This window comes from Odocoileus virginianus, chromosome 9 (assembly GCF_023699985.2).
Source record: "Odocoileus virginianus isolate 20LAN1187 ecotype Illinois chromosome 9, Ovbor_1.2, whole genome shotgun sequence".
Taxonomy (NCBI): domain Eukaryota; kingdom Metazoa; phylum Chordata; class Mammalia; order Artiodactyla; family Cervidae; genus Odocoileus; species Odocoileus virginianus.
The window spans coordinates 41,508,845-41,536,693 of NC_069682.1; the positions used below are offsets into that span (position 1 = coordinate 41,508,845).

Consider the following 27,849-nt stretch of genomic DNA (forward strand, 5'->3'; position numbering starts at 1 on the left):
CACGGGGTCACGCCGGCGGCGAGCTAGTCAGGCGGCATGTGGCGCGGCGGCTGGAGAGCTCAGAGCGCGCTCCGGAGGCTGAGCAGCGGGTGAGGGGGCGGGCCTGGGGGCCGGGAGCGAGGGGAAGGTGACGCGGGGAGAAGGCGGGGCGGCGGGGCTCCCCCACCAGGGACCCTTCGCGCGGGGCTCCTGCTCTGAAAGCCCGGCCCCCAGCCGGGGCGCCCTTCACAGGCCGCCGTGCGAGGAAGGCAGAGCGGGCCCCGTGGTGACCTTCTTCTTGGAGGGAGGGAGCCCCTGTCCGGTTACCGAGGCTGGGGAGCTGCGGCCAGCGAAAGCGGGGTGAAACCAGCCAGGACCCAGCGCGAACCGGTGGTCGGGCCTCTGAGGCGGAGACCCTGTGAAGTGGGCTGACACGAACGACACGAGGGGGCGGCGGGCAGGGCTCTCGCTGGGTGTTTACTCCTTTCCCCGCGGTTGTGGGCGGGGTCTTGAGCATCTTTGCGGCCTTGAGAGTGGGGCCTCCGGGGTAGAGGGCTGTTCGCTCTGGCGTGTCCGACTCTTCGCGGGCCCTGAACCGCAGCCCGCCGGGCTCCTCTGTCCACGGGGTTCTCCAGGCGAGAACACTGGGGTGGGTTGCCATGCCCTCCTCCAGGGGATCTTTCCGACCCAGGGATCGAACCCGGGTCTTCTGCATTGGCAGGTGGATTCTTCCCTGTCTGAGCCTCCAACTTCGTGTTTAATGAGTGGATTTATGGGAAAAGAATGCATTTAGTTTCAAACCGAATCAGCATCATTCCTTTTGACTTTGTAAAATGTAACTTTTTACTTTTTTTTTTTCCTTTTTTTCCCCATTTATTTTTATTAGTTGGAGGCTGATTACTTTACAATATTGTAGTGGTTTTTGCCATACATTGACATGAATCAGCCATGGATTTACATGTATTCCCTGTCCCGATCCCCCTCCCACCTCCCTCTCCACCCAGTCCCTCTGGGTCTTCCCAGTGCACCAGCCCCGAGCACTTGTCTCGTGCATCCAACCTGGGCTGGTGATCTGTTTCACCCTTGATAATATACAGGTTTTCATGCTGTTCTCTCGAAACATCCCACCCTCGCCTTCTCCCACAGAGTCCAAAAGTCTGTTCTGTACATCTGTAACTTTTTACTTTCTAAAGAAACATAAATTGTTTAGTTTCATGCTGATTCAGAGAATTATTTTATGGTGGAGTTTAGCTGCTGTTTGCCCAGGGTAGGAAACGGGGGTATCTGTCTTTGGGCTGTCTTTAGTGGGTATTTGGATTAAACTCTTCTGTCCCATAATTCTAGAATTGGCTAAATCCAGGACGGAAATGTTGGTTGTTCATAGGATAGACCCATACTATTGCATGATGTTGAATGAGTCAGTGTTTGCAGCGCATACTTTCTATAAAGAATATTTTTGTGAGATTTAACGTTAATGTAGAAAATACTATAAATTGTGTCCCTGTTACCCAGGTTAAGCTTACCCTTTACCCATCTTAACTCTCCCTCTCTCTTAAATGAAATTGCTCTTCTGGTTTACAGAAGTAACTTTGCTTTCCCCTGTATTTTTACCATCTCTGTATAGTCTTGCAGTACGGTGTTACTTGGTTGGATGGCACCTTTTTTGCTTCAGTATCATGTGCCCACATCTTTGATACATGTAGTTGTCGTCCATTCATTCTTAAGGCTAAGTTTATCAACTGAATAGTTCAATTTATCTGTTCTCTGTTACTGGACATTTGGGCTGCTGGGTTTGGGGCCCTTGGGAATGGTGTACACGTTGTTGTGTGTTTGTGCACCAGGGAGTGAGTGCAGGTCACAGGGCACATACGTTGAGGGGAATGAACTGCTCATCTAATAAGGACAGGGCTGTTCTGAAGTCTTCCTTCACTGTGCACACCCAGTGGCCATGTGAGCCCCTGACAACACTAAATTGTTAATTCTCACTAATTTGGCAGGTGGTGGGATGAAACTTTATTGTAGTCTGAGCTCATTGGGATACCATGATCTTGACAAGAGAATTGTATTTTTTCCCCAGAATCAAGGGAATTTGGTGACATGATTGTATTACAGTTACTTATGGACAAGTAGAAATAAAAGGTTTTCAACATTAAGTGTTTGATAGTACGAGGCTTAGGTGAGTTGAGATAAAATTGAAAGGACTTAAATGGAAACTGATTTTCTGAAATGTGTTTAGAAGATACAGGTTTTCATTTTTCTTAGAATTCTTTGTCACATGGCAATGTTTTTGTTATGTTGCTGAATTATGTTAGCCAGTCTTCCAGCAGATCATCTGACTCCTTTCCTTAAATGTAACAGTGCCCACCTCGGAGCCTGGAGGTGGGGGAGCACCAAGGCCTGTGAGCGAGCGCTGCAGTACCGCGTTGGAGAGAGAATCCATGGCTTCACCGTCAGCCAGGTGGGCCTGGGGGGGCCTCCTGTGTCAGCTCAGAGCAGAGATGTGGTGGGTGGGCTTGTTCATCTGTGTCCCCAGCCCTGGCTTCCTTCAGTTTCACAGCAGATGCGCAAAGGAGCAGAGTTTGCAAGTGAAAGGGTTTCCTGACTCTCAGATGAAATCAGACCCCCTAACCCCTTCCCTGAGTGCCTGAGGTCTCACTTCTTTGCAGAGCTTAGGCAGAAAATAAACACAGTTTTGTTTCTGCATTCCTGATGACCTGTGTTAAGAGCCCCACATCTACTCAGGTCAAGTTCCTACCATCAACCAAGTTTGTTCCAAAGTTGGGCAAAATCTTTCTGGTTTTGAGCCATTTGGGTTTCAGGATTATACAAAAGAGATTGTGTGGGCCTATAGGTACTTAGTTTATGTTAAAATATCTTGTTTTGTTTGGCTTAAACTTTTTTTTTCTTTAATGCTGTAATTGACAACGATGTACATGATACAGTTGACTGGATGTTGGTTTCACACTGTACTTTACACTAATAAAAACAGAGGCAGGCAGCTCACAGTCGGAAGGACTCGGGTGTGCAACAGGAAGATGCAGGAGGGTCTGCTGGGCACAAGCAGGGTGGGGATGGATTTGTGGAGAAGTAAAGGACAGCCACCATCTGTCTCCAGGAACAGGGGCAGGGCGTATTCAGGGCAGGGTCTCTGAACCACTTAAAGGAATTCATGGTTGTGGGGCCCCTAAAGAAGTCTCAAGAGACTTGGGATTTCTGTATAGTTCTGGTTAATAATACCTTCTTCAGAGGCATGATTCTTTTCCTGTATGTTTCAAGTTTTGTGGAAACTTAGTTTATAATAAACCATGGTCCTTTTTGAGAAATAATTACTGTGAGAGCCGTTTGTGAGGTAAACTGGTTTTATTTTATTTTTACTTTTAATTAACTTATTTTTGGCTGCACTGGATTTTTGCTGCTGTGTATGGGCTTTCTCCTGCCAATGCAGGTTGGACTTGAGAGACGCCGGTTCCATCCCTGGGTTGGTAAGATCCCCTGGAGGAGGGCGCGGCAACCCACTCCAGTATTCTTGCCTGGAGAATCCCATGGATAGGGAGCCTGGCAGGCTGCAGTTCATGGAGTTGCAAAGAGTTGGACACGACTGAAGGGACTTAGCACACATGCACGGGCATTCTCTAGTTGTGGCGAGCATGGGCTACTCTAGTTGAAATGTGCAGTACTCTTATTTTGGTGGCTTCTCTTGTTGCAGAGGACAGGCTGAGGGTATGAGGGCTTCAGTAGTTGCAGCACTCGGACTCAGTGGTTGTGGCTTCCAGGCTTTAGAGCACAGGCTTTAGTAGTTGTGTCACATGCGTTTAGTTGCCCCGTGGAATCTGAACCAGGGATCGAACCCATGTCCCCTTTCTTGGCAGGCAGGTTCTAAACCACAGGACCACTAGCGAAGTCCAGAGGTAGACTGGCTTTAAATATTAGGTTGGTGCAAACATAATTGCAGTTTGGGACCATGAAATTTAAATCATTATAACTAGGCTCAAATACATCTTTATATATTAAAATGGGAACCATTACAATAAACACATTTTTGCCAACAAGGCGTAAGTTTGTTTATTCCTGTCACATAAAAATCCGTGCTTCAGGATTCATTGAACTCTTGGGAAGCATTTTCTGCATCCTGTTGGTTGTGGAAGCATTTTCCTTGCGAAAGATTTGTCGAGATGCTTGAAGAAGTGGTTATCAGTTGGTGAGAGGTCGGGTGAGTATGATGTAAGAGGCATAACTTTGTAGCCCAGTGTCTTCAACTTTTGAAGCATTGGTTGTGCACCTTGCGGTCGGGCATTGTGACAGGGAAGAATTGGGCTTTCTGTTGACCACTGCCTGCTGCAGGCGTTGCAGTTTTCAGTGTATCTCATTGATTTGCTGAGCTTGCTTCTCCGATGTCATGATTTTGCTGGGATTTAGAAAGCTGTAGTAGGTCAGACGCACAGCAGACCGCCAAACAATGACCATGACCTTTTTTTGGTGCAAGTTTGGCTTTGGGAAGTGCTTTGGAGTTTCTTCTCTATTCAACCACTGAGCTGGTTGTCTTATAAAATCCACTTTTCGTCACATGTCACATTCTGATTGAGAAACGATTCGTCATGTGGACTAAGAGAAGATGACACTTCAAGGATTTTTTTTTGATTTGCAGTCAGCTCATGAGGCACCCACTTATCAAGGTTTTTCACTTTTCTGATTTGCTTCAAGTGCTTAATGACTATAGAATGGTCAACATTGAGTTCTTTGGCAACTTCTTATGTAGTTGTAAAAGGATCAGCTTTGATGATTGCTCTCAGTTGGTCATTGTCAACTTCCAGTGACCGGCCACTATGCTCCTCATCTTCAAGGCTCTCATCTCCTTTGCAAAACTTCTTCAGCCTCCATTGCGCTGTGTACATTCACTGGTGGTTCCTGGGCCAGATGCATTGTTGATGTTGTGAGTGGTCTTGGCTGCTTTACGCCCATTTTGAACTAGAATAAGAAAATCGCTCAGATTTGCTTTTTGTCTAACATCATTTTCATAGTCTAAATATAAAATACACAGTAAGTAATAAGTCATTCGCAAAAAACATGAAGCAAGAAATGCACATTAAAATGATGTATGACATAACCACATTTAAGACTGTGTTCTAAAAAAAAAAAATGTGTTCTAATAACAAGTGGTGAAGTTCGACATTGCAAAACCGCGATTATTTTTGCACCAACCTAATACACTGATCCCATCTGACAGAAGTACAGTTGTGAACTATGAGGTGTAAACAGTTTCATTGCTGTAACTTATGTGGGCATCAGTAGGCCACTTCAAGCACATAGTTTTTGTAGCAGGGCCCCCAGAGCAGGCTGAGGACAGCAGAACTTTCACCTCTGCCCTGCTTGGAAGTTGCACCAGTAAAGACAGGTGCCTGTCACACCCAGTGGTGGTCATGGTGACAAGGTGCTGAGGTTACAGTAGGGCCTTGAAGCAGTTGCTTCAGTACCAAGGACAGTGGAAGTTACTCAGTGCTCACAGACAAGACCTCCCCCAGGGGGTGAGGAAGAGTTCGCTGTTTTTAAATAGTAGAGTAGTTCTTTTCATTTATTTGATTGTCCTGAGTCTGCTTTGCATGGGCTTTCTCTATTTGTGTTGAGCAGAGCTCCTCTTCATTGTGGTGGGTTCCAGGCGAGTCCACTCTCTTCCAGGGCAGCCCGGTGCGACACAAGGAGTCTGACTCCAGGCTCTGTGATCTTGGCAAATTGTCCCACTAACCCCAGGCTCAGTTTTCATCTGTAAGTGGGGTGGGATACCTCCCTCCCGGGGTTGCCTGTGGCACACTCGGGAGATGCTAGCAGACAGTGGGCGCTCAGGAGGGACGGTGGTGCTGTCCTCAGCCCCAGGTCTTGCCTTCCTGGCCTGTGGACTCTGGACTTGGAGGTTCCTGCCAGGTCCTCCAGGTCCCACAGATGCAGCGTCCCCATGCTGCACACCTTTCCAGCCGAGTCGAGTTCCCCCATTTCCTCATTGTTTCAGGTGACACCTGTCCCTGAGCTTTCTCTGACAGCCGTGAAGCTCAGCCATGACGGCACGGGAGCACAGTACTTGCACCTGGCCCGCGAGGATGGAAACAACTTGTTCAGGTGTGTTTGCATCCTGGGCTCACGGTCTGGATGCTCTGCAGGGGCGTCTGCTGCACCTGCAGCGGTTCAGCAGGAATGGAGAGGAGGGGCATCTCCCCCTCGGCTCCCGCAGGTCAGGCGGGGACCCGGCTGGCCGAGGGGCTCTGACCGTGCGGCTATGTCCCCAGTGTGCAGTTCCGCACCACCCCCACCGACAGCAGCGGTGCCCCCCACATCCTGGAGCACACGGTCCTGTGCGGCTCTCAGAGGTACCCCTGCCGAGACCCTTTCTTCAAGATGCTGAACCGGTCGCTGTCCACATTCATGAACGCCTTCACGGGTGAGACACGGGCCCGGCCAGGGCTGCCTGGTCTCAGTTGCGGGGGTGGCAGTTCTGAGGCTGGGGTCGAGTTGCCAATCTCTGTTTGGAGGCTGTTGATGCTTAATCCCTTAGGAAAACCACACTGGGGTTGATTATAAAACCTGGGATTTTAGGGAAAATGCATCTGAATTTTTTCTGGAAAAGGTGACGGCTGTTTTCTTTGGGGAATAATGCTGTAAAGGTCGGTTAGCAGGGCTGGTGTCTGGGTTGTGGCTGCAGGAAGCAGGGGGTATGGGCTGGTGGCAGGCACCCTGTGGATAATCCCAGCCCCCGCCCCCCAGCCGGTGCTACTGTCTCTGTGCCCCTGACAGCGTGGACCTGCTGTGAGGCTGAAACAGACAGTGCTGGCATGAACCTGGGGGAACTGCTGTGTTTAAAACCCTCCTCTTCTTTGTGTCTAGCTAGTGATTACACCCTGTACCCATTTTCCACACAAAACCCCAAGGACTTCCAGAACCTCCTGTCTGTGTATTTGGACGCAGCCTTTTTTCCATGCTTGCGGGAACTGGACTTCTGGTATGTAGAGATTGGTTCATTGATCTTTAGTTCAGCAATAGAGTCACTGTCACCATTTAATCGTCTGTCACTCTTCAGGCAGGAAGGATGGCGACTAGAACATGAGGACCCAAATGACCCCCAGACGCCCTTGGTCTTTAAAGGTGTCGTCTTCAATGAAATGAAGGGAGCATTTGTGAGTGTTTCCCTCTCTTGTGCTGTGTTAAATTATCCTACTGTATAAAATGTTGGAGTAGAAACAGTATTTGCAGATGGCTGGCATCTTGTTATGTCACTTAATATCCTCACTGTGAGAACCTGCATTAGTGTGGACAGTGCGGTGAGCTGGCACTGCTGGGCGATGAGCTAGACGGCAGTTCTCAGGGGAGTGTGGGGACCACGGTGACCTCTGGTCTTTGGGGCTCAGCCAGATGAAAACCGTGTTCCTGACAACCCTGAGACCTTGGTTTTCCGATCTTTCCTGCCCCGGTGTAGGGTGGGTTCACAGATAGAGTGTCTCTCAAGTTACGGTAAAGACAACCACACACAATGAATGTTGTAGGAAGGCAGGTCACAGGGAGTTTTTGTTTCCCGACACTGTACTCTGGAGTTCAAGTGTGCCGTAGCACCATGTCTAAAAAAACAATGTACACATCTTAATTAACATTTCATGGCTGAAAGGAGCATCTGGGTGGGTTCTTGGGGGGTGTCAGCAGGGGGACTCCCAGGACGCGGCTACTTTGTTGAATCGTGTGAACAGTGTGTGTGCTGGTTTTCATATACATGTGTATTTTTACTTGAAGACAGATAACGAGAGGATATTCTCACAGCACCTTCAGAACCGCCTGCTTCCTGACCACACATACTCAGTGGTCTCCGGAGGGGACCCCCTGTGCATCCCTGACCTCACGTGGGAGCAGCTCAGACAGTTCCACGCCATGCACTACCACCCCAGCAACGCCAGGTGATGCTGCCTGGAAAGCCTGGTGCTGGGTTGCTTTCCCCCAGTGTCCTGCTTCTCTTGAGTTGGGTTTGGGAGGTGTCCTTCACGACCACGGGCAGTGGATGGGAGCCTGCTGTGTGTGGACGCGCCCTCAGACCCACAAGGCAAGGCCCCTGGCTGCCATCTCTGCAGCTCAGCCTTAGGCTGATGGTATAAGAGGAGGCTGTGGTTTAGGGCTGACGCAGTCCTGGAGAGGTGCCCCCAGAGAGATAGCTGTGTCATTCAATCTCTGATCAATTGCTATTTCAGGTATGATTGATAATAAAACGCTGACAGTTTGCAAGAACTTTCCTGGTGCCTCAGTGGTAAAGAATCCACCTGCAGGGCGGGAGATGTGGGTTTGTTCCCTGGGTCAGGAAGACCCCCTGAACAAGGAAATGGCAACCCACTCCAGGATGCTTTCTTGGGAAATCCCATGGATAGAGGAGCCTACAGTAGATAGGTGGGCTACAGTCCATGGGGTTGCAAAGAGTCAGACATGACTTAGTGACTAAACAACAGTAGTTTACAAATACTTTAGGCAGTCATGTAAAGCCATTTGCAAAACTATTTTAAGTGTAAAATTTAAAAAATTTAATTATGAAAACTCCTAATCATTCAGGAGAGTGTAGGGAGTAGATCAGTGAACCCTATGTGCTCAGCCTGTAGCTTTGTCCTCTGGGTGTGTACATAGACACGTGTAGACACACATAGACACGTAGACATGTGTAGAAACAGGCAACTAGATATGTATAGGTACAGATATGTATACATGTATAGACATACACGGATACACATAGATGTTTACAAGCATGTTCTCTTACGTGAGATAATACTGTTTTCACATTTAACAGAATAAATGATTGAATAAAACCACCTATGCCTTAACCGAGATTGATTTCCAATTGTCCCTGAGATGTTTGATCAGTCGAGGCCCACAGGCAGCCTTTCCTTGCTGTGTCCCTTAAGCACCCTTTCTGGTGGGACGGTGCCCCCTCATGGACCATAATGACCTCATGAAAATATTTTCATATGTGTATACATTTAAGACCATGTGATCACCAAATGAAATTTAAAAATGTTTTAGTGCTCAAATTGTCCTCACAGTGGCCTCAGGAAGTTCTTTTGACAGTCATTCTTGACATCTTGACATCTTCAGTGACTTCTGATTTCTGCCCTGGCCCCAGAGGCAGGCCTCCTGCTCCAGACCCGTGGTTGTTCCTCCAGTGGTCCTGGGGCTGAACCAGCTGGGTGTGCGGGGACCAGTGTGCACAGCCGGGTTCTCCTCACTGCTGGCTTTGCACTTTCTCAGCTCTCAGATGAAGGCTGGTGGGATCTCTAGGATACTAGCTCCCAGGCCCTTAATCGTAGCTCAGACTGTGTTCTGCTAAAAAGATGAGTTATGCACTATGCTGTTTACCCCAGTGAGTAACGTTTTGTCCTAAAAACATGGGTGATCTGAGATTTGTGACCCAGATTTGATGTTTGTGACATTTTAAATTTTGTTGTTAGTCTTAGATGGATTATTGTGGTGCTGTAGCTTAGATTTTAAGTATTTTAAGGTGTAGTTTATTTGGTTTTTGTAACACATTTATAGTAGATTCAAAATTAAGAGCAGTTTTTGCCCAATTTTATTTAATCCTTTTTATACAATCTGTGCTTTGTTTGAACCACACCTTAAGAAAAGAGCAGAAGTCTCTCTATTCAGTGTTGTGGTTAAACAAGTGTTCCTGTGTGAAGTTGACATCAGTGTGGGGACTGGCGTGTTCTGGCCGTTAGATCCTGCACACCCTCTGGTTCAGTCAAAGCCTGATGTAGACTAAGGTGCTCTCTCAAACTTCAGGTTCTTCACTTACGGTAACTTTCCACTGGAGCAGCATCTGAAGCAAATTCACGAAGAGGCCCTGAGTAAATTTCAGAGAATTGAGCCACGGACGTCAGTGCCAGCCCAGAAGCCCTGGGATGAGCCGGTGAGATCTGGGTCTGAGTCATAGATCAGCAGGCCTGTGAGCATGTGACATGCAGGTGGGGTGCGTGTTCCTAGGGTTTCCAGCGCCGCGGGCCTGCCGTGGGTGTGAGGGTTCTCTGGCTGGAAGAGTAGTGATCCGTGCGTAAGCACAGTTGCCCTGATGAGAAGCACAAGGGATGTCCTGTATGTCGGGTGCCCTTGCCCATCTGCATCCGTTGACGCACACCTGTGCCCTTGCAGAGGGAGTTCCAGATCACGTGCGCCCCGGACTCGCTGACTGAGGGCCCCTCAAGGCAGACGACCATCAGCGTCAGCTTCCTCCTGCCAGAGTGAGTGTGTGAGGTTCACGCCGCCCACCCTGTGTGGACACACCCCTGGGAGCACGTGGGTGGGGGCATTTGGGCCTCAGTGGTATTATTAGATGTGGGGTGTCTTTAACAGCGTCGGGACGGATTGGGTTTAGTATAGGGGTCACAGTGTCTGCACGTGAGAAGAGCCCTGTGAACTCTGACCTTGAGAAGCTTTGCTCACACAAGACTGACCCCAGCGTCCTGGCCTGAGGGGTGTGGGCAGGGAGGGCTCCTGCCACGCTGTCACGGTCTGCTGATGGTGTGAGACCCCCGAGGCCCCACAGTGTAAGAGCTTTGCAAGTCAAGAAATGCTCTTTTGCCCACATAACTATTAAAATAGAGGTTGAAATGTAAGGATTTCTAGTAGAATTTCAGCTGTTTTGGAAAATAAAAGTGTTTATTGTGGTTTTAGTAGTTTTTTTCCCCAGTTATTATAGTTTTTTTTTTCCTAATTTTATTAGTTAGAGGCTAATTATTTTACAGTATTGTAGTGGTTTTTTCCATAGATTGACATTTTAGTAGTTTTGAAAACATTTCCACGGGCCAACCATTTCCCTCTTTCCCACCCTCTTTATAAATCAAGCATCACCGACACGTTTGAAGCCTTCACGCTGAGTCTTCTGTCTTCACTCCTGATAAGTGGCCCCAACGCCCCCTTCTACAAAGCCCTCATTGAATCCGGACTTGGCACCGACTTCTCCCCTGACGTTGGGTGCGTGTCACTGTCAGATCAGATCATTACTCAGCAGTGAGGGGCCTTCTGACACCTAATAGTGTCTGGACACATTTTGGGCTGGTCCCTGCAGGGCAGGGGTTACTGGCCACTCGTGTTGGGGGGGGGGGGTCACTGGTATAGGCAGCTCCGCACCCCGTGGTTAAGGGAGGGCCCCCTTCCTGCCCCAGCTGTGCTTCCAGCACAAGCTCTGGATGTCCCCTGCAGTGGGCAATTGGCAAAAAAAACCCCAACAAGGTAACTCTTCCAAGAGTGGCATGCTGGTGCCTGCTTGAAAAGTCAGGCCCTTAGAAGTCCTTGGAAATCATAGCATTTGGTAAATCTCTCTAGATTTGTTCTGCTCTGGAATTTTAATTGTGGTGGTTTTTGGAAAAACTACAAGGACGTGAGTGTGAGTGTGAGCCATCGTATCTGAGCAGCGGGTACCTGAAGAGCTGCCCTCCTGGCTTCTCCTGGTCGAGTCCTGTAGAGGCTCTGATCTCAGTGAAGCGTCTCCTCAACCAGCGATGGAGGGGCATGCAGATTCTGATGTGTCACTTGCTTTCGTACCAGGTACAATGGCTGCACGCGGGAGGCCTACTTCAGCGTGGGCCTGCAGGGCATCGCAGAGAAGGACATCCAGACGGTCCGGGACATCGTGGACCGGACGCTCGATGATGTCATCGAGTACGTGCAGCATCTGCAAGGCTGGGCTGGGTCCTTGCTCCCAGACACAGGCTCACATCACATGCACTCATGGCAGCTGTTTGAATGTCACCTTTGTGGCCTTGTTGTTCAGACACATGGATTTTTCAGTGTCTGAGTTCTTGATGTTTCTGTAGGAAAGGATTTGAAGAGGATCGCATTGAAGCGTTACTTCATAAAATTGAAATACAGATGAAGCACCAGTCTGTCAGCTTTGGACTCACCCTGACATCTGTGCGTATTTTTAAACTCCTCAGTCTCTCTTTTTTGTTAGTTCGTGGTTTTTTTAAAATTTATTTATTTTTGGCTGTGCTGGGTCTTCATTGCCGTGCAGGCTTTTCTCTAGTTGTGGTGTGCAAGCTTCTCATTGTGGTCGCTTCTCTTGTTGCAGAGCATGGGCTCTAGGTGCGTGGCCTTCAGTAGCTGCAGCGTGTGGCTCAGAATTGTGAGGCTCAGGCTTAGTTGCTTCACGGCATGTGGGATCCTCCCTGATCCGGGATCAAACCTGTGTCTCCTGCATTGGCAGGCAGATTCTTATCCGCTGAGTCACCAGGGAAGCCCAGTTAGTGGTCCTTGAAAATCCAGACTGTTATTCACAGCACCTTTCATTAGAACTGGGGAAGTTATGGTGTTTGGATCTGATATAAAATTACTGTTTAGTTTTGTAATACATTGTTCGTGTTTTTGTTTGCTTCTTTAGCTTTCTGATGTCTTATTTTTTAATAGATTTAGAGAGTGCTTTAAATGGATAGAGATTTATTATGACTTCATAATTACGTTTTTCATAAAGTAGTTTTTAAATCTGTGCTCTCTAATTTGTTAGGGGAAAAAAAATCATGAGTTTAGTTCTTCTAGCCAAAAAATGATTTAATTTTCTTCATGAGCAGTCATCTGTGGTATTTTTAAGTCTAGAAGCTGAGTCCTGATGAAAAGGCAGGCTTGGATGTTTGCTGGGCAGACACAGGGTTTGCAGGTTACTGTGGCTCTTAGTGACTCCCCTACCTGCCCCCCTAATAGTACATTGCTTCCTGCTGGAACCACGACGGGGACCCCATAGAGCTCCTGAAGCTCGGAAGTCAGGTGGCTCAGTTCCGAAAGTGCCTGGAGGAAAATCCAAGGTTTTTGCAAGAAAAAGTAAAACAGTATTTTAAGGTAAGAAAGTTGAGAATTTATGTCTGTAATTTTGAAGTTGAATTTTATAATAATGAAGGGAACATTAGGAATATACTCTGCATTGTATAAGTTGATTTTTGACAGTTGGGAATTTAATTTTTTAATTGTTGATTAAAAATGTAAATGGTCATATTAGCTTTAAAAATTGTGTTTTCCAGATATTCATGCAGGTGGGTTTTTGTGTATGAATGTGTGGGGGGTTGTTTAACGGAGCACCTGCCTGTATTGCTTTGGTGAGGAGGGCGCTTCTTGGCTTGTGGGATATTGGCTTCCTGACCATGGATTGAACCTGGACCCCAGGGGGTCGCCCTGTATATTTGTTCTGTTTTGCTAATAGATTGTATAGATCATGAGAAGAGTGGCCCAAGTGTGTGAATGTTCTGGTTATTTTTACCAAGGACTCTTTGGTGCTCATTAGTCTCCACAGACTTGTGGGCTTTTGTGCTTTGTGTGTGTTCCCTGGTGGACTGTCACTGATGGAGGGGAATGTCATATCCCCCGTTGCCCTGGGTGGATGGAGGTGGGGAGGACTGTCCTGCGGTGATGAGGTCGTGGTCTTGGGCACCCGCACTGGGGGTGGGGCCCATGCTGTGGCCGTTCGTCCTGCATCTCTGATCACAAGCCATTTTGCACACGGTGCTTGATGTGCTGTGGTCCTCCCGTTCTGTTGTGTTGCACTTGAGCTTTCTGTGGGCGTGTGTGTCTAGTGGCTGCAGTAAGTCAAGGGGCCCAGTGTCACCTGAGTCATGTTAGATGTCCTCATGGTTTATAAAATACTGAGTGGAGAGTTTAGTTTTGGTTTGAGAAGTTAGTAGTATGATGAAGACTTGGTAAAAAACTATTTTATTCTGTTATCTTCAACTTAGACTGAAGCCAAAGGTTTATTATGGTATTAAAAGGTGCAGGTGGTTTCTTTGTACAACCAAGGTGTAGAGGCACCATTGAAGGTCGATGCGTTTGTAGTCAAGACATAGGAACTACAGTGACTATGCTCCAGGTGATAAGAGCTTGGCATGTAGACCACATGGTCCCTGCAGAGCAGGTGGCCTCAAGGATTGCTTGTGGCTCCCGGGCTCTGCGTGCACAGCCTCGTGGGGCAAGTTCTGTTGTCATCACCGTGAGAAATGGGAAAATAGAACTGTGGGGCTAAGCGCACCCTGCTGGAGGCCGGCTCAATGCTGGCTTCCATAAGACCGTGTTTTTAATTGACTTTTCTCTTGCTCTGGTTGTTGCAGAATAATCAGCACAAGCTGACTTTATCCATGAAACCAGACGACAAGTATTCCGAGAAGCAGGCACAGATGGAAACAGAAAAACTGCAGCAAAAGGTCACTTCTCTTTCCCCGGAAGACAAGCAGCAGATCTATGAGAAAGGTCAGGTCTGGCAGCTGCCCCACCCTCACCCAGCCCCACTGAGCTTCCAGCACTAAGGAGGCAGCTGGTTTCAGCCAGCAGGTCTCTGCTGGCTGCCTGCAGAGTTCTGTGTTAACCCCAGCAAGACTGACCTTCTCCTTAGAAACTACACTCTGTGATTCTGGGAGAGAGGTGGCTTCGCAGGGTTTATGCATTTATACACTTCACAGACGCCTTCTCCTTACCGAGGCTGCATAGGCCACTGGGTGTGTGCTGCGTGGCAGTCTGCAGCTGACTGCATACGAGTCCTGGGGATGGAGTGCGCTGTGGGCTCAAGGGTGGCAGGTCTCGGGGGGATGCAAGCCTTGCCTTCTTCACAGAGCCCCCGTGGGTGCCTGTGGTGCAGGCGCTGTGAACACAGAAACGGGTCTGTGGTTTCATAAGTGGTAAACCTGCACCGCCTGTAAAGCCCAGCGGTCCTGCTCCTGAGTGTTCACCCAAGGGAAGTGAAAGCGTCTGTCCACACGAGACTTGACATGCCCCACATGTGTCCACACAGAGAGGTAACTGAGGTGTCCACATGGTGGGATTCTGCTCAGCCATAACAAGGCCAGAACACTGGGACATGCAGGGTCCGTGAGTCTCACAGGCCGTGAGGCCAGAGCGGGTCGGGCTGCCTTCTGGGGCGGTGGCACCTGCCGTTGATGGTGGTGTGCTGCTCACGTTGCGCGTTTGTCAGAGCCACTGGGTTCTGTACGACAGTTGCAGGTTGTAGCGTATGACGTTTACATATGTACACAGTACACAGGAATACATACACATCCGCCACCCCCCTCCACCCCCACCCCTGAAAAGTTGGCTGGAATTACACAAAGAATTTATCAGGCATGTCTGCAGGTGGAGTTGACTCTAGCGTGACTTGATCATGCTGAGTTTGAGGTGATTTGATTTTGTAAAGACAGAGTTAATGTCGATGTGTAACCTGTTTAATCTCTGAATTCTTTACATATGCAGAGAGTTACTTTAAGTTCTTCCATAAATTTGTTCTTAATTAAAGTGTAAATGAAGCATAGTTGATTTACAATGTTGTATTAGTTTCTGGTGTACAGCAGAGTGGTTCTGTTTCTTTTTCAGATTCTTTTCCATTGTAGTTTATCACAGACTATTGAATATAGTTCCCTGTGCTATTACAGTAGGTCCTTGTTGGTTATGTACTTTAGTAGTGTGTATATGTTCATTCCAGTCTCCTAACTTATCCCTCCCCACCTCCCTTTGCCCTTTGGTAACCATAAGTTTATTATTTTTTTAAATAATTTTATTTATTTTTGACTGTGCTGGATCTTCGTCGCCGCAAGGGCTTTTCTCCAGTTGCAGCAAGCGGGGGCTGCTCTCTAGTTGTGCTCTGACTTCTCATTGTGGTGGCGTCTCTTGTTGCAGAGCACGGGCTCCGGGGTGCGTGAACTTAGTCGTTGGGGCCCTCAGGCACTGGAGCACAGGCTCAGCTGCTCTGTGGCGTGTGGGATCTTCCCTCATCAGGGATCAAACCCATGTCTTCTGCATTGGCAGGTGGACTCTTTACCACTGAGCCACCAGGAAAGCCGCCTAATTTTTTCTTTTAACTGAGTAACTGACATAACATCATATTAGTTCCAGATATATAACATAATGATTTGATGTATTTATATGTTGTGAGATGATTACCACAGTTCGTCCAGTTAATCTCTATTGTTGCTCAGTCGTTTCCAGCTCTTTGTGAGCCCATAAACTGCGGCACACCAGGCTTCCCTGTCCCTCACCATCTCCCCGAGTTTGCCCAAGTTCGTGTTCATTGAATTGGTGATGCCATCCAACCATCTCCTCATCTTCTGCCTCCTCCTTCTGCCTTCAGTGTTTCCCAGCATCAGGGTCTTTTCCAATGAGTTGGCTCTTCACATCAGGAGGCCAAACTGTTGGAGCTTCAGCTTCAACATCAGTCCTACCAATGAATATTCAGGACTGATTTCCTTTAGGATTGATTGGTTGGATCTCCTTGCAGTCCAAGGGACTCTCAAGAGTCTTCTCCAACACAGTAGTTCAAAGGCATCAATTCTTCAGTGCTCAGCCTTCTTTATGGTTCAACTCTCACATCCATATGTGACTACTGGAAAAACCATAGATTTGACTATATGGACCTTTGTTGGCATAGTGATGTTTTTGCTTTTTAATAACACTGTCTAGGTTTATCATAGCTTTCTTTCCAAGAAGCAATCCTCTTCTGATTTCTTGGCTGCAGTCACCATCCACAGTGATTTTGGAGCCCAGGAAGAGGAAATCTGACACTGTTTCCACCTTTTCCCCTTCTATTTGCCATGAAGTGATGGGACCAGATGCCATGATCTTAGCTTTCTTTAAATACTCAGTTTTAAGGCAGCTTTTTCACTCTACTCTTTCACCCTCAATCAAGAGGCTCTTTAGCTCCTCTTCCCTTTCTGCCATTAGAGTGGTATCATCTGCATATCTGAGGTTGTTGATATTTCTCCGAGCAGTCTTGATTCCAGCTTGTGCCTCATCCATTCTGGCATTAGGCATAATGTATTCTGCATAGAAGTTAAATAAACAGGGTGATGATATACAGCCTTGTCATGCTTGTTTCTCAATTTTGAACCAGTCATTTGTTCCATATAAGGTTCTAACTGTTGCTTCTTGACCTGCATACAGGTTTCTTAGGAGACAGGTTAGGTGGTCTAGTATTCATATCTCTTTAAGAGTTTTCCAGTTTTTTATGACACACACAGTCAAAGGCTGTGGATCGGTGGATGGTGGGAGAAATGGATAAAAGAGGTCAAAGCTACCCCTCAGTGAAACAGAAGTAGATGTTTTTCTGGAATTCCCTTGGTCTCTCTGTGATCCAGCAAATGCTAGCAATTTGATCTGTGGTTCCTCTGCCTTTTCTAAACTAGCTTGAACGTCTGAAAGTTCTCGGTTCATGTAGTGCTAAAGCCTAGCTTGAACGATTTTGAGCATAACTTTACTAGCATGGGAAGTGAGTGCAATTGTCCAGTAGTTGGAACATTCTTCAGTACTACCCTTCTTGGGAACTGGGTTGAAGATTGACCTTTTCGAGTCCTGTGGCCACTGCTGGGTTTTCCAAATTTGCTGTGCAAATTTGTAAGTGAGTGCAGCACTTTTATAAGCATCATCTTTTAGGATTTGAAACAGCTCAACTGGAATTCCATCACCTCCAATAGCTTTGTTCGTAGTGATACTTCCTCAGGCCCACTTGACTTCACATTCCAGGATGTCTGGCTCTGGGTGAGCGATCACACCATCGTGGTTATCTGGGTCATGAAGATCTTCTTTTGTATGGTTCTTCTGTGTTTTATTTCCACCTCTTCTTGATCTCTTCTGCTTCTTCTAGTTCTTTACCGTTTCTGTCCTTTATTGTGGGCACAATAATAGACACACAGTAATCTCTATTATCATACCTAGAATTCTTGTGATGAGAACTTTTAAATTCCCTTAGCAATTTTCAAATCTAAATTCATTATTACTAGCTTCAGTGCCATATATGCCATATATGATGTGCCTGGAACTTACAGCTGCAGGCTTGTAGCTCTGACCCTTTTCATCCGTTTCTCCCACCACCCACCCCTGACAGCCACAGTCTATTCTCTGTTTATATGAGCTTGCTTTTTTGTGTTTTTATTGTTTAGATTCCACGTATCAGTGAGATCATAGATATTTGTCTGACGTACTTCACTGAGTGTAATACTCTCAAGCTTCATCCACATTGTTGCAAATGGAAATTTTTCCTTCTATCTTATGACTGAGTGTGGTATTCTGAGGTGTGTGGTGTGGAGTGGTGTGGTGGTGTGTGTGTGTGTGTGCATTTTGACCCATTCATCATCGGTGGGCATTAAGGTTGTCGTTTCCACATCCTAACTATTATAAATAGTGCTGTGCTGCCATGGACACTGGGGTGTGTGTCTCCTTTGCAGTTAGTGTTTTATTTTCTTCAGATAGATAACCAGGAGCAGGGTTGCTGGGACATATGGTAGTTCTGGTTTTACTACTTTGAGGCGCCACCACACTGTTTCCCGTAGTGGCTGCACCAAGCCCCTTTTCCACACACAGTGCACAAGGGTCCCTTTCCTTCTCAGACTCGCCAGCAGTTGCTGCATCTCTTGTTTGCCCTTCTGACAGCTGTGAGGTGACAGCTCGTGCATTTTGATTTGCATTTCCCTGGTGAGTGGTTTCGGGCACTTTTTCCTGTACCTGTTGGCTATCTTTGTCTTTGGAAAAATGCGTGTTCAGTCCTCAGCCCATTTTTAATTGGATGGTTTTTGCTACTGAGTTCTTTGGATATTTTGGATATCTTACCAGGTAACATTAGATTTGCAAATTCTTTCCTGCTGTGTAGGCAGCCTCTTCATGTTGACAGAGTGTCCTTTGCTGTCAGGTTTTTAGTTTGATGTGGTCCATCCATTTTCCAAGCTGTTTGTGGCACAGAAGGTAATTCCATACCCAAGCACAGAGATGTGTGTTCCCTTAGTTATCAGGTGCCTGGCCTGGCTGTGGGGGTGTCTTGTGTTAAGAAAACTTGTATGTTCCAGCCCATGCCTGCCTGTGAAGGGATGGTGGCCCTGGTTACAGGATCACAGCAGAGTGGTCTGGAGACATAGGAAACAGCCTATTGCATTTACCATTGCATCAGGCCAGTAGTCTTGAGTGTGGACTCAGTGCAAAGAATCTGTGAATCAGGGTCCAGTCTGCAGATAAGCACCAGTGAGAAGTGGGAATGGAAGGTTAGTTTGTTGGAAAAGTCAGTCTTCCAGTTTGGGGCTTGCGTCATGTGTACCGTGTGCAGGGGCATGGCTGGGCCACCGGGGCCTGTGGTGGAGCAGGTGACCGCGGCCTCTGCCCTGTGCTCTCCAGGACAGAGGGCGCAAGGGAGCTTTCTCAGGATGCGAGGACATGTCTGAGGCATAGCAGTTGGGGTGCTTCACTTGACGGGGGAAACGGCCGGGTAGGGGCCTTGAAGGTGTGGGGGCTCCAAGAAGTACGTGGAGCTGGCTCCCTGGGCCTGCGTGGGGCCAGGTGGGGACCCGGTGCTGGAGACTCAGGGTGGGGGTGAGGTGACTCAGGCTGACAGGACTTCACCCTGTGACACCCCCTCCCCATGGGCTGCCTGGTCTGAGCAGGGACTCCAGGAGAGGGTGTCCGTCCGTCCCCCATCACCCCTCCATCACATCAGTGTAAGATCGGGCCCTGAAAGTGTGTTCACCCATTTCTTTATTTGTGAACTTTATGTGATCACACAGCATATTGCCAAGATGAGTGAAAATGAAATACAAGTAAACGAGTACAGAGTTAGTGCACTTCAACCCACAAGCTCAGTCTGTGGTATAAAACGGGGGTGGGAACTGCTTGCACAAACTCCCTTCCCCCGGCAAACCTATCCTCTGAAATCACTGAGGATGAGCTGGGGAGACGACTGCTGCTGGGTGCTTACTGTGCTGCTGTCTCTGGTTCTGGCAACCTCCGACCCCAGCGTTGCGGAGCTCCCTGCACCCAGGGGAGACTACAGAAACTCATGGACAGGAGAGGGACTGAGCAGGGCCTTCTAAGGGCCAGCCTGGATGCTCACTGCCACCGCCCCCCCCCCCATAGGTTTGGAACTACAGGCTCAGCAGAGTCGACCTCCGGACGTGTCGTGTCTGCCGGCGCTCAGGGTGTCGGACATTGAGCCCCACATCCCGGTCACGGAGCTGGAGGTGGTGCAGGCAGGTCAGTGGCGGGTCCTGGTGTTCCTGAGAGGAGAGTCACCAGTGGACATCCTCAGAGGACGTCTGAGCCCATTTCTAGTCCTGGGTCCGGCATTGCTGAGCACCCTGCTTCTGGGTTCCACCATGTATGTTCACATGGCTCTCAAGGACACAGTGTCCTCCGGGTCCCTCCGCCGTCTCCACAGCCCAGTCGGGCAGGGGTCCAGAGGCCCACAGCGCTGGGTGTTGCCTTGTGGGATGCAGGGGGTCGCTGCTGCTCCCTGTTGCTCACTTCCCCTGGACGCAGGGCCCTCGCCTGTGGTGCTGATGCTGCTCCCCGTGGCCGTGACACGACAGCCCCTCCTGCCCGAGCAGGTCTGACCCCAGCGCTGGCCTTCATGGTACCCATGTCTAGTCAGAGTTCTGGCTGTGCACTAGCACCCCTGACTCATGATGTGTCTGTTCTTATTCGCGTGTGAGTGTCAGCAAAGCCCCTCTTCTGGCCCAGGCTTCTGGGAAGCCGGGTCAGCGTCCCCCTCAGGTCTGGTTTATCAGTGAAGTTCATTGAGTCAGTGTCGTGATTCATCATCAGTAGTGCCCAGCTCTGCTGCAGGTCAGGCACTGTGCTCGGGATGTGAAAATGAGAACACAGGGTAGTGCCCGAGGGGTCTGGGGGGTGAGTGGCATGTGGGGTGGGTGTGGTGAGGTTATGTGGGCGTGTGTTGTGGGAGGGGCCACCAGCATCCCCCCATGCCCAGGATTTGAATTCAAGTGGCGGTGCTGGACCGCAGGTGGTCAGACACCCCAAGAGTGTCCCTGCTCTGCGCTTGTTCCTCACAAAGCAACTCAAGACTTCCAGGTTTTGCCATAACAAAAGTATAGCAGGGAAAGTTGTCTGAATGATGTACAGCAAATGAATAGCATTTTTTTGCTAATATAATATAAAATTTAAAACTCCATCCTTGAAAAGCTTTAGTGTTTTAAAAATATTACACGATGGTTACATGGTTAAAACTTTGCTGGTAAGAATATGAAGAAGTACCCTTGTTCCCGCAGCTGGGGACACGCCAGTCCAGTATTGCGCACAGCCCACCAATGGCGTGGTCTACTTCAGAGCCTTCTGCAGCCTCAACGCCCTGCCCGTGGAGCTGCGGCCCTACGTGCCACTCTTCTGCAGCGTCCTCACCAAGTAAGGGGCTGGATGGGGCAGACGCGCGCCTCTAGAGCTCGGCACGTCTTCCCTGGTTACTCGGGGGTGTTCACTGTGTGTCCTGTTTCAGGGCATCAGTGTCACCTGTCATTGAGCGGTTTTATTTTTCAAATCTCTTAGTGTTGTTACAGAAAGGTGGGTGATGTATTTGTTGAGAATTTTCTTTCTGGACATCATACTTTCTTACTATAATGTAGTACATTAAAATACATTTATAAACTGTGAACATAATACACAGCTATCTCAACTAGATTCTTTTTAAGATAATGAAGAGAATAATGCTTCTCATCAGAAGCTTTAAGCTTTAGACGTGACATGTAGGGCTGGGGTCACCTGCAGAACCTGTCCACTGCTCCCTGCCCTTCATTAGTACGGCTCCCGCCGCCTGCCTTCCATGGCAGAGGGTTCCTGGAGAGCCCGGTTGTCACCTTGACTTCAGTTAGTTATTCATTTACTTGGGACAGTTAGTTATTGCACTCAGGGCAGCGATGAGGGTGTTCCCTCCCAAGGTGTCATCCATGTTGAAGTGACTTCTTGAGAGTACAGAGAAGCTTGTTTTTCAGGTCCCCCCACCCCCAAGACTGCCTGTACCTGAGGGGCTACAGAGCTTGGGGTTGGGGAGTCCAGCTGCTGGGCAGGCATTGCTGTGGGAGGGGGGCCCAGTCAGGGAACTCCCTGCCCAGAGGACCCTCCGCCCTGTGACTCCGAGCTCTGCCTGCACAGGCTGGGCTGCGGCAGCCTCGACTACCGGGAGCTGGCCCAGCAGGTGGAGCTGAAGACAGGTGGCCTGGCTGCCGCCCCCCAGGTGCTCCCCGACGACTCACACCTCAACACCTACGAGCAGGTGACTATTTCCTCAGGTGCAGGCTGGTGGGGGTTGGTTTTCCCCGTGTCTTTTTTTCTTTTTCAGAAGGTCAGAATTCTTTCTTCCCTCCTGTTTTAGGGTGTGCTCTTCTCCTCTTTTTGCCTCGATAGAAACCTAGCAGACATGATGCATCTGTGGAGTGAGATACTGAACAAGTAAGTGTTTGCAAAGACATGACCTCAGACATACCAGAGACCCAGTCCTGTGAGCACTTTGCCCTATTGTGATTGGTTGCAGGCCTGGTCCTGTGGTCCCTGGTGGAGTCTCGACACTTTCCTCCCCTGAGAACTTGCCCTCGGCAGGTTTCCCACTGGGGAAGGGGGTGTGGCTGGGTCCCAGGGCTCATCATGGCTTTCTCCTCTGCAGCCCCCGCCTTGAAGAGGAGGAACACTTCCGTGTGCTGGTGAGGATGGCCGCCCAGGAGCTGTCCAATGGGGTCCCTGACTCGGGCCACCTCTATGCGTCCATCAGGGCAGGCAGTACGCTGGCACCTGCAGGGGACCTGCAGGAGACCTTCGGGGGGATGGACCAGGTGAGATTGCTCAGGCTGGCTGGCTCTCCAGGGCTCTTAACAGATTGGCCACCATGAACTGGCCAGGTTTCGCAGGTAGGGGGGCGGAAAATATTCTCTCTCACCTTATTTTCTCAAGCCCACAGCTCCCTGCCCTCGAGCTGGGCAAGTGCGAATCCCACACGTGCACAGAACCACACACACACCCCCATGTCCCTGTGTCTGGACGTCTGGTCAGGCTTTCCTTGTGGGCTCTCTGATTCAGGTGCTGCTGATGAAGAGAATTGCGGAGATGACTGACCTGCAGCCCGTCCTGGGGAAGCTCTTGCGTATCTGGAAACACCTGCTGAGCTGTGACAGCCTGAGGTAGGGCCGCACTGGCCTCCAAGCTGCACTTACCTCCTTGTTGCTGAGTGTGGTGTGGAGAGGCTTTTCAGAGGGAGCGCTTGGGGGCGGCCATAGCTTGCATCCTAGAGCCCAGGTCTTCTCAGTGTTTGTCAGACACTTTTTTATGATAGTGTCTGATTCAGTGGAGGTTGGAGGAACCACAGAGAAATGTTTTCTGAGAGGGTGGAGAACTACCACCACCCTCTGACTACTTAACAGTGCTACTTGAATGAAGGTTTATCCTCCTCTGGACAGTGTGTGTTCTGAGACCATGGTCCTGAAGGCACTATGGGCGGGTCTGTTCTCTGCACCTCCTGTCCTCAGGGACACAGAGCTCTGAGCCGGCAGAGAGCAGGGTCAGGCTTTTCCATACCTGGAAAGCATGCGGTGAAAGAAGACGGCTGTGATGTTTGGCTTTTGGTTTATTCAGCTTTTGTTTGTACATTTACATGTATATGTTTTTACAGTTTGGTAATCTTTTCACAGTAATGGTTCTGTGCACACGCTGTTTTAAACAGATGTTCTGTGAACGCGACTGCCCAGCAGATGTCGCAGGTGGCGGGAGTGTTGGAGGCCTTCCTGAGAAGCCTCAGCCAGAGTGAGAAGCAGCAGAGGCCCGTGTGCCCGCACGTGGTGGAGGTGAGGCTGGGGGCCCGCCCTGCAGCCCAAGAAAAGGGGACTTCTGCTCCCCGAGCTTCACGATGGAAGAACACTCGGGCCGCAGAGCCTATCCTGCCTGGACCCTAAGCGTCCAGGCTGTTTCCAGAATGTACCTGACCTGCTCACGTGCGTTTTGGGGTTTACTCATTCCTCTGGGAAATGTTTCACTTCCAGAAACCTGCACCCAAGGCATCCAGCAGGAGCTGCCCAGTCATAAGGAGGCTGGTGACGGTGAGTCTCTTCCTCTCGCACCCTGCCCACTTTGCCGCATGGCCAGCCTGTCTGAGACCACCAGGTGCTGCCTGTGTGGATGCCTCATGTTCAGTCCACCTCTGTTCAAACATCACTGCTATATCAGGATCACGTCACCTCCCAACCCACCCCCCACCCCCTCACTGATTACCCCAGGAAAGGCAAAGGCGCTTATCCTGGGAAAGTGACCAGATGGGGCCACATGCTCAGGGCCCTGGAAGGGAGTAGAGTGAGGTGACCCAGGGGGTCTGGGTGGGCTGGGATGTGTCACCTCCACCCTGCAGAGGTTGTGTGGGACAAGGTTGCCAGTGCTGTTAGCTGTGGATGGGGTTGCTGCTGCTGCCCAGGGCATCATGGTCAGGGCTCTGGGTCCTCGAGGTTCCTGGCCACACGGTACTGACACAGCCTGGCCTTTGCCCCAGGACCCCACCTTTGAGCCCTGCCAGATGAAGACGCACTTCCTGCTCCCGTTCCCCGTGAACTACGTTGCCGAGTGCATCAGGACCGCCCCGTATGCAGCCCGGGACCACGCCAGGTGCGTGGGGCTGGGCCCTCAGGAGCAGGACTGTGTGTGGCTCTGTTGAGTAGCAAGATGTGGGTTTAGAAACAGATAAGAACCAGTTTCCCTGGGTGTGGGGACTTAACTTCCCATACATCACAGAAATAGAAGTTCCTGAAAAAAGATTTGTGGGTGGGTGGATTCCTTAGCCCCCCTCCCCACCCCCTGTCCCTGCCAGGTAGCAGAGCTGTCTGTGGGCCCCCACCTCTCCCAGGAGCTCAGGCTGACCTTCCACACGTGCCCCCTGCCATAGAGAAGACCCAGGGCAGGGCGGCGCGCTGTCATTGCTCACGGTGGACGTCGTGGGGACGCGGGGGCCTGGCAGACTTTCCCTGTTGGAGCATGTTTTCTAAGGGAGGGTCGCACTCATGGTGGAGGCCATGTACCTAAGACACCCGGGTACTGAGGCAGGGCAGGAGGGAGTAGGCCCGCCCCATCCTTCCCGTCACCCAGGCCTCACCTTGCTCACATTTTTCTTGCCCTCATGGATCACGCTGTTACGTTCATTCCTGCCCTGCTAGCTGTGCTGTTGTTAATGTGCATCTTTTTATCTTTTCAGCCTCAAGATCCTGGCACGGTTGATGACTGCTAAATTCTTACACACGGAAATTCGAGAAAAAGGTGGAGCTTATGGTGGAGGTGCCCGGCTCAGCTATGGTGGGATGTTCACGCTGTACTCGTACAGGTGAATCTGAGCGCGCTACACACAGGGCCAGCTTCAGAAAGACGTTCCCCTGTTCTCACCACACCAGCAGTGGGGACAGACAATCCTGGGAACCCTGGGTCTCCAACAGCTCTGGGGTTGGAGACCAGGGTACGTGGGAGATGACCTGGACACTCTCGGGGCCGGGCTGGGTCCCCAGGGCCATAGCCTCTCCTGCCTGCTCACGTCTCCGTCCTATGGCCCCGCTGCCCCAGGGCAGGACTGCCACCTCCGAAGCAGGGGCTTCCCTCTGCTCCTCACGGGCTGGACGTGGTCATAGTCATGCAGGGGCTATGGGTCTCCAGAGGGTCAGAAACAAGGCGTTTTTCACAGATGCTTTGGGGACCACATGCCTGTGTGAGTGAGGAGCTTGGAGGATTCTGTGTTCAGGGAGGATGCCAGAGATCAGCCTCCACAGGGGCCATTGTTACGTCTGGGGTGTCTGATGTGGGTCTTCTGTTCCCTCTGGCCAGTCCCTGTCTTGGTGGCAGAGGTAGTTAGCAGGGTGACAGGGTGGGTCTCCAGGGACAGCGTTGGTGGCTTGTGCGGCCACTCGTCAGTGTCCAGAGCACTGGGCCGTCTGTACCATGTGAAAACAGCCTCTGATGACCCCAAAGTGTGGACCAGTGCGTCATACTTGGTTGTCCCTTGTTGGTAAACGTCAGTGTCTGACCCCTCTGACCCCTCGGGTCTCTAGGGATCCACGTTCCACGGAAACACTGCAGTCCTTTATAAAGGCCATCGACTGGGCCAAGGCCGGGAGGTTCACCCAGCAAGACATCGACGAGGCAAAGCTCTCGGTCTTCTCTGCCGTGGATGCTCCAGTGGCACCTTCAGATAAAGGTGCGTAGTGTAGCAGACACACCTGGAGCCACGGTGCCTGAACTCATCCTCCCAAAATTGTGCTTCCCCTTTTGCCCAACGTCTCAACTGAGTCAGGAGGAGTGGACATGAGGGGCAGTGCTGAGACCTGTGGTGGAAGCAGGGCGTGAAAGCTGGGAGGGGCTGCGTGTCCCAACAACCACCCCATCCCATCCCCTGTACTCGCTCTCAGGCCTGGACCACTTCCTGTATGGCCTCTCGGACGAGATGAAGCAGATACACCGTGAGCAGCTCTTCGCCGTCGGCCATGAAGACCTGGTCAACGTGAGCAACAGGTGAGTGGGAGCCGGGTGCTTAGTGTCCAGTCCCTGTGACCCCATGGCACCTGAGTGACCGCTCCCCTACTGCCTCCAGGTACCTGGACACCGGGAGAAGCGCACACGGCGTGGCTCTGCTTGGGCCAGACAACGCAAGCATCGCTAAGGACCCGTCGTGGGTCATAAGACAGCGGTGACTAGACAACGTGAGCATCGCCAAGCAGCTGTTGTGGTCATAAGACAGCGGTGACCCTGCCTCCTGATGCTGAGTGCCCTGCTTTCCTCAGCTTTTAAGTTATTTTTTTAACAAAACTCTTGATCATGTGTATATATTATTTATATATCAAATATATATGATCATATATACATGATATCATTTGATATCATTCTTAAAATTTTGCCTAAGGTCTTGTCTGGCAAGTCAAATGAAAACTCTGTCTTGAAGAAGGAAATCGTGTTCACGAAGAAATAACGGAAATCATCACTCACCAAACACCACAGACGCACAGAGTATATATAGTCTGAGACTTTCTGAAGCTTTAAGTGCTGTTTTACCTTACTGTCCTAGTGCATGCCTTTTAAAACTAAAAGGTGACTCTGACCTACCTGTGCGTTAGCCATTATTTTAAATGACTGTTTTCTAAAGTAGTTTTTAGGGACTTTATGGAGAAACGCATGAGGTGTCCCGAGGCTGCCCTCCACTCACTGGCTGCGGGGCAACTGTGTCCAGTCAGGCTCTGCTCCGAAGGGCACTGACTCTCCCCCATCCCCCTCCTCCTCCTCTGGGCACACAGGGCTGGGGCAGGGGCCCCTTCTCTGCAGACTCTGGGGCGCATCCCCCACTCCCCCTTGGGAGCATCACCTTCCCTGGTCCAGGGCCATCTGTGCGCTGGGCATCACCCACGTGTTGCAGGTCAGAGCACTGCCTATTTCCTCCAGTGACTTTGCCTTACCTGTGGTCAGGTCAGATTCCCTAGGAAACACCTGCCTGTTGCTGCCAATAGAACCCTAAGAGCTGCCCGCACACCCCGAGGTTCAACTCCCATGTAAAATAAAGACACTGGGCACGGTGGTTGGAGTTGTAGCAAACATTTAATTCTGCGGGATCCGCAGGTTGTCAAGCAGGAGACAGGACAGCACAGGCGGCCCGTGCACCAGGGCCTGGGGTCAGGCTTCATGTGGACGACGCTCGCGTAAAGTGCTCATAAATAACTGGACCATGACAGCAAGCGGGCAGCAGCTAGATGGCGGCCGGCTCCTCGGGGCCCCGGGGCTGCACAGGCTCCAGCTGGCTGGCGTCTGACACCTCGAAGCTGACCTTGTACTTGGCCAGGATCTTCATGAGGGGCCGCAGCTTCAACCACCACTGCTCCTTGGGGATCCGGTGCCTGCGGGGGGGGCGGGGACCAGGCTGAGCGGGGGTGGGGCCCACCCGGAGGGCCTCCCCCCTGTCCCTGACCTCAGGCGCTTACTCGAAGTCTGTCTGCTTCTTCAGTTCCGCCACGGGCTGGAAGAGCAGTTTTCTCTTGCTGATTCCCAGCACACACACAGAGTCGTCACTTAAAAATTTTTTTCCTATGAAAGGTAGAAAGACGATGTAAGAAAACGAGAGATGAGGTCTAGGTATTGGCA

The 27,849-nt window shown here is 50.1% G+C and overlaps 2 protein-coding genes across 8 annotated transcripts in view; one reads left to right on the top strand and one right to left on the bottom strand.

The window, feature by feature from the left end:
- PITRM1 (pitrilysin metallopeptidase 1) lies at positions 1–27,289 on the top strand. Of its 3 annotated transcripts, XM_020885857.2 has the most exons (27): positions 1–89; positions 2,338–2,437; positions 5,981–6,087; positions 6,255–6,406; positions 6,850–6,964; positions 7,043–7,139; positions 7,747–7,907; positions 9,769–9,895; positions 10,135–10,223; positions 10,828–10,956; positions 11,530–11,643; positions 11,799–11,895; positions 12,679–12,813; positions 14,070–14,208; positions 19,837–19,953; positions 20,988–21,120; positions 21,865–21,985; positions 22,085–22,161; positions 22,373–22,538; positions 22,783–22,883; positions 23,423–23,543; positions 23,739–23,795; positions 24,239–24,351; positions 24,935–25,060; positions 25,776–25,921; positions 26,133–26,235; positions 26,315–27,289. In XM_020885857.2, the coding sequence occupies exons 1-27, from the start codon at positions 37–39 to the stop codon at positions 26,412–26,414; spliced, it is 3,096 nt and encodes a 1,031-aa protein (XP_020741516.2). In that variant the 5' UTR covers positions 1–36; the 3' UTR covers positions 26,415–27,289. The 3 variants fall into 3 exon arrangements, with proteins under 3 accessions (XP_020741516.2, XP_020741515.2, XP_070328371.1); XM_020885856.2 differs by lacking the exon at positions 2,338–2,437 and having other exon boundaries at positions 26–89; XM_070472270.1 differs by lacking the exons at positions 2,338–2,437; positions 5,981–6,087; positions 6,255–6,406; ... (1 more) ...; positions 7,043–7,139; positions 7,747–7,907 and having other exon boundaries at positions 69–89.
- A 1-nt stretch (position 27,290) lies between these two features.
- PFKP (phosphofructokinase, platelet) overlaps positions 27,291–27,849 on the bottom strand; it is a 48,139-nt gene continuing 47,580 nt past the window's right edge. For all 5 annotated transcript variants that reach the window (XM_070472274.1, XM_070472273.1, XM_070472272.1 and 2 more), the window contains 2 exons: positions 27,690–27,792; positions 27,291–27,605 (listed from right to left, as the gene is read on the bottom strand). In XM_070472274.1, coding sequence (XP_070328375.1) covers positions 27,458–27,605; positions 27,690–27,792 — 251 coding nt within the window. In that variant the 3' untranslated portion in view covers positions 27,291–27,457. The remainder of the gene's footprint in view (positions 27,606–27,689; positions 27,793–27,849) is intronic.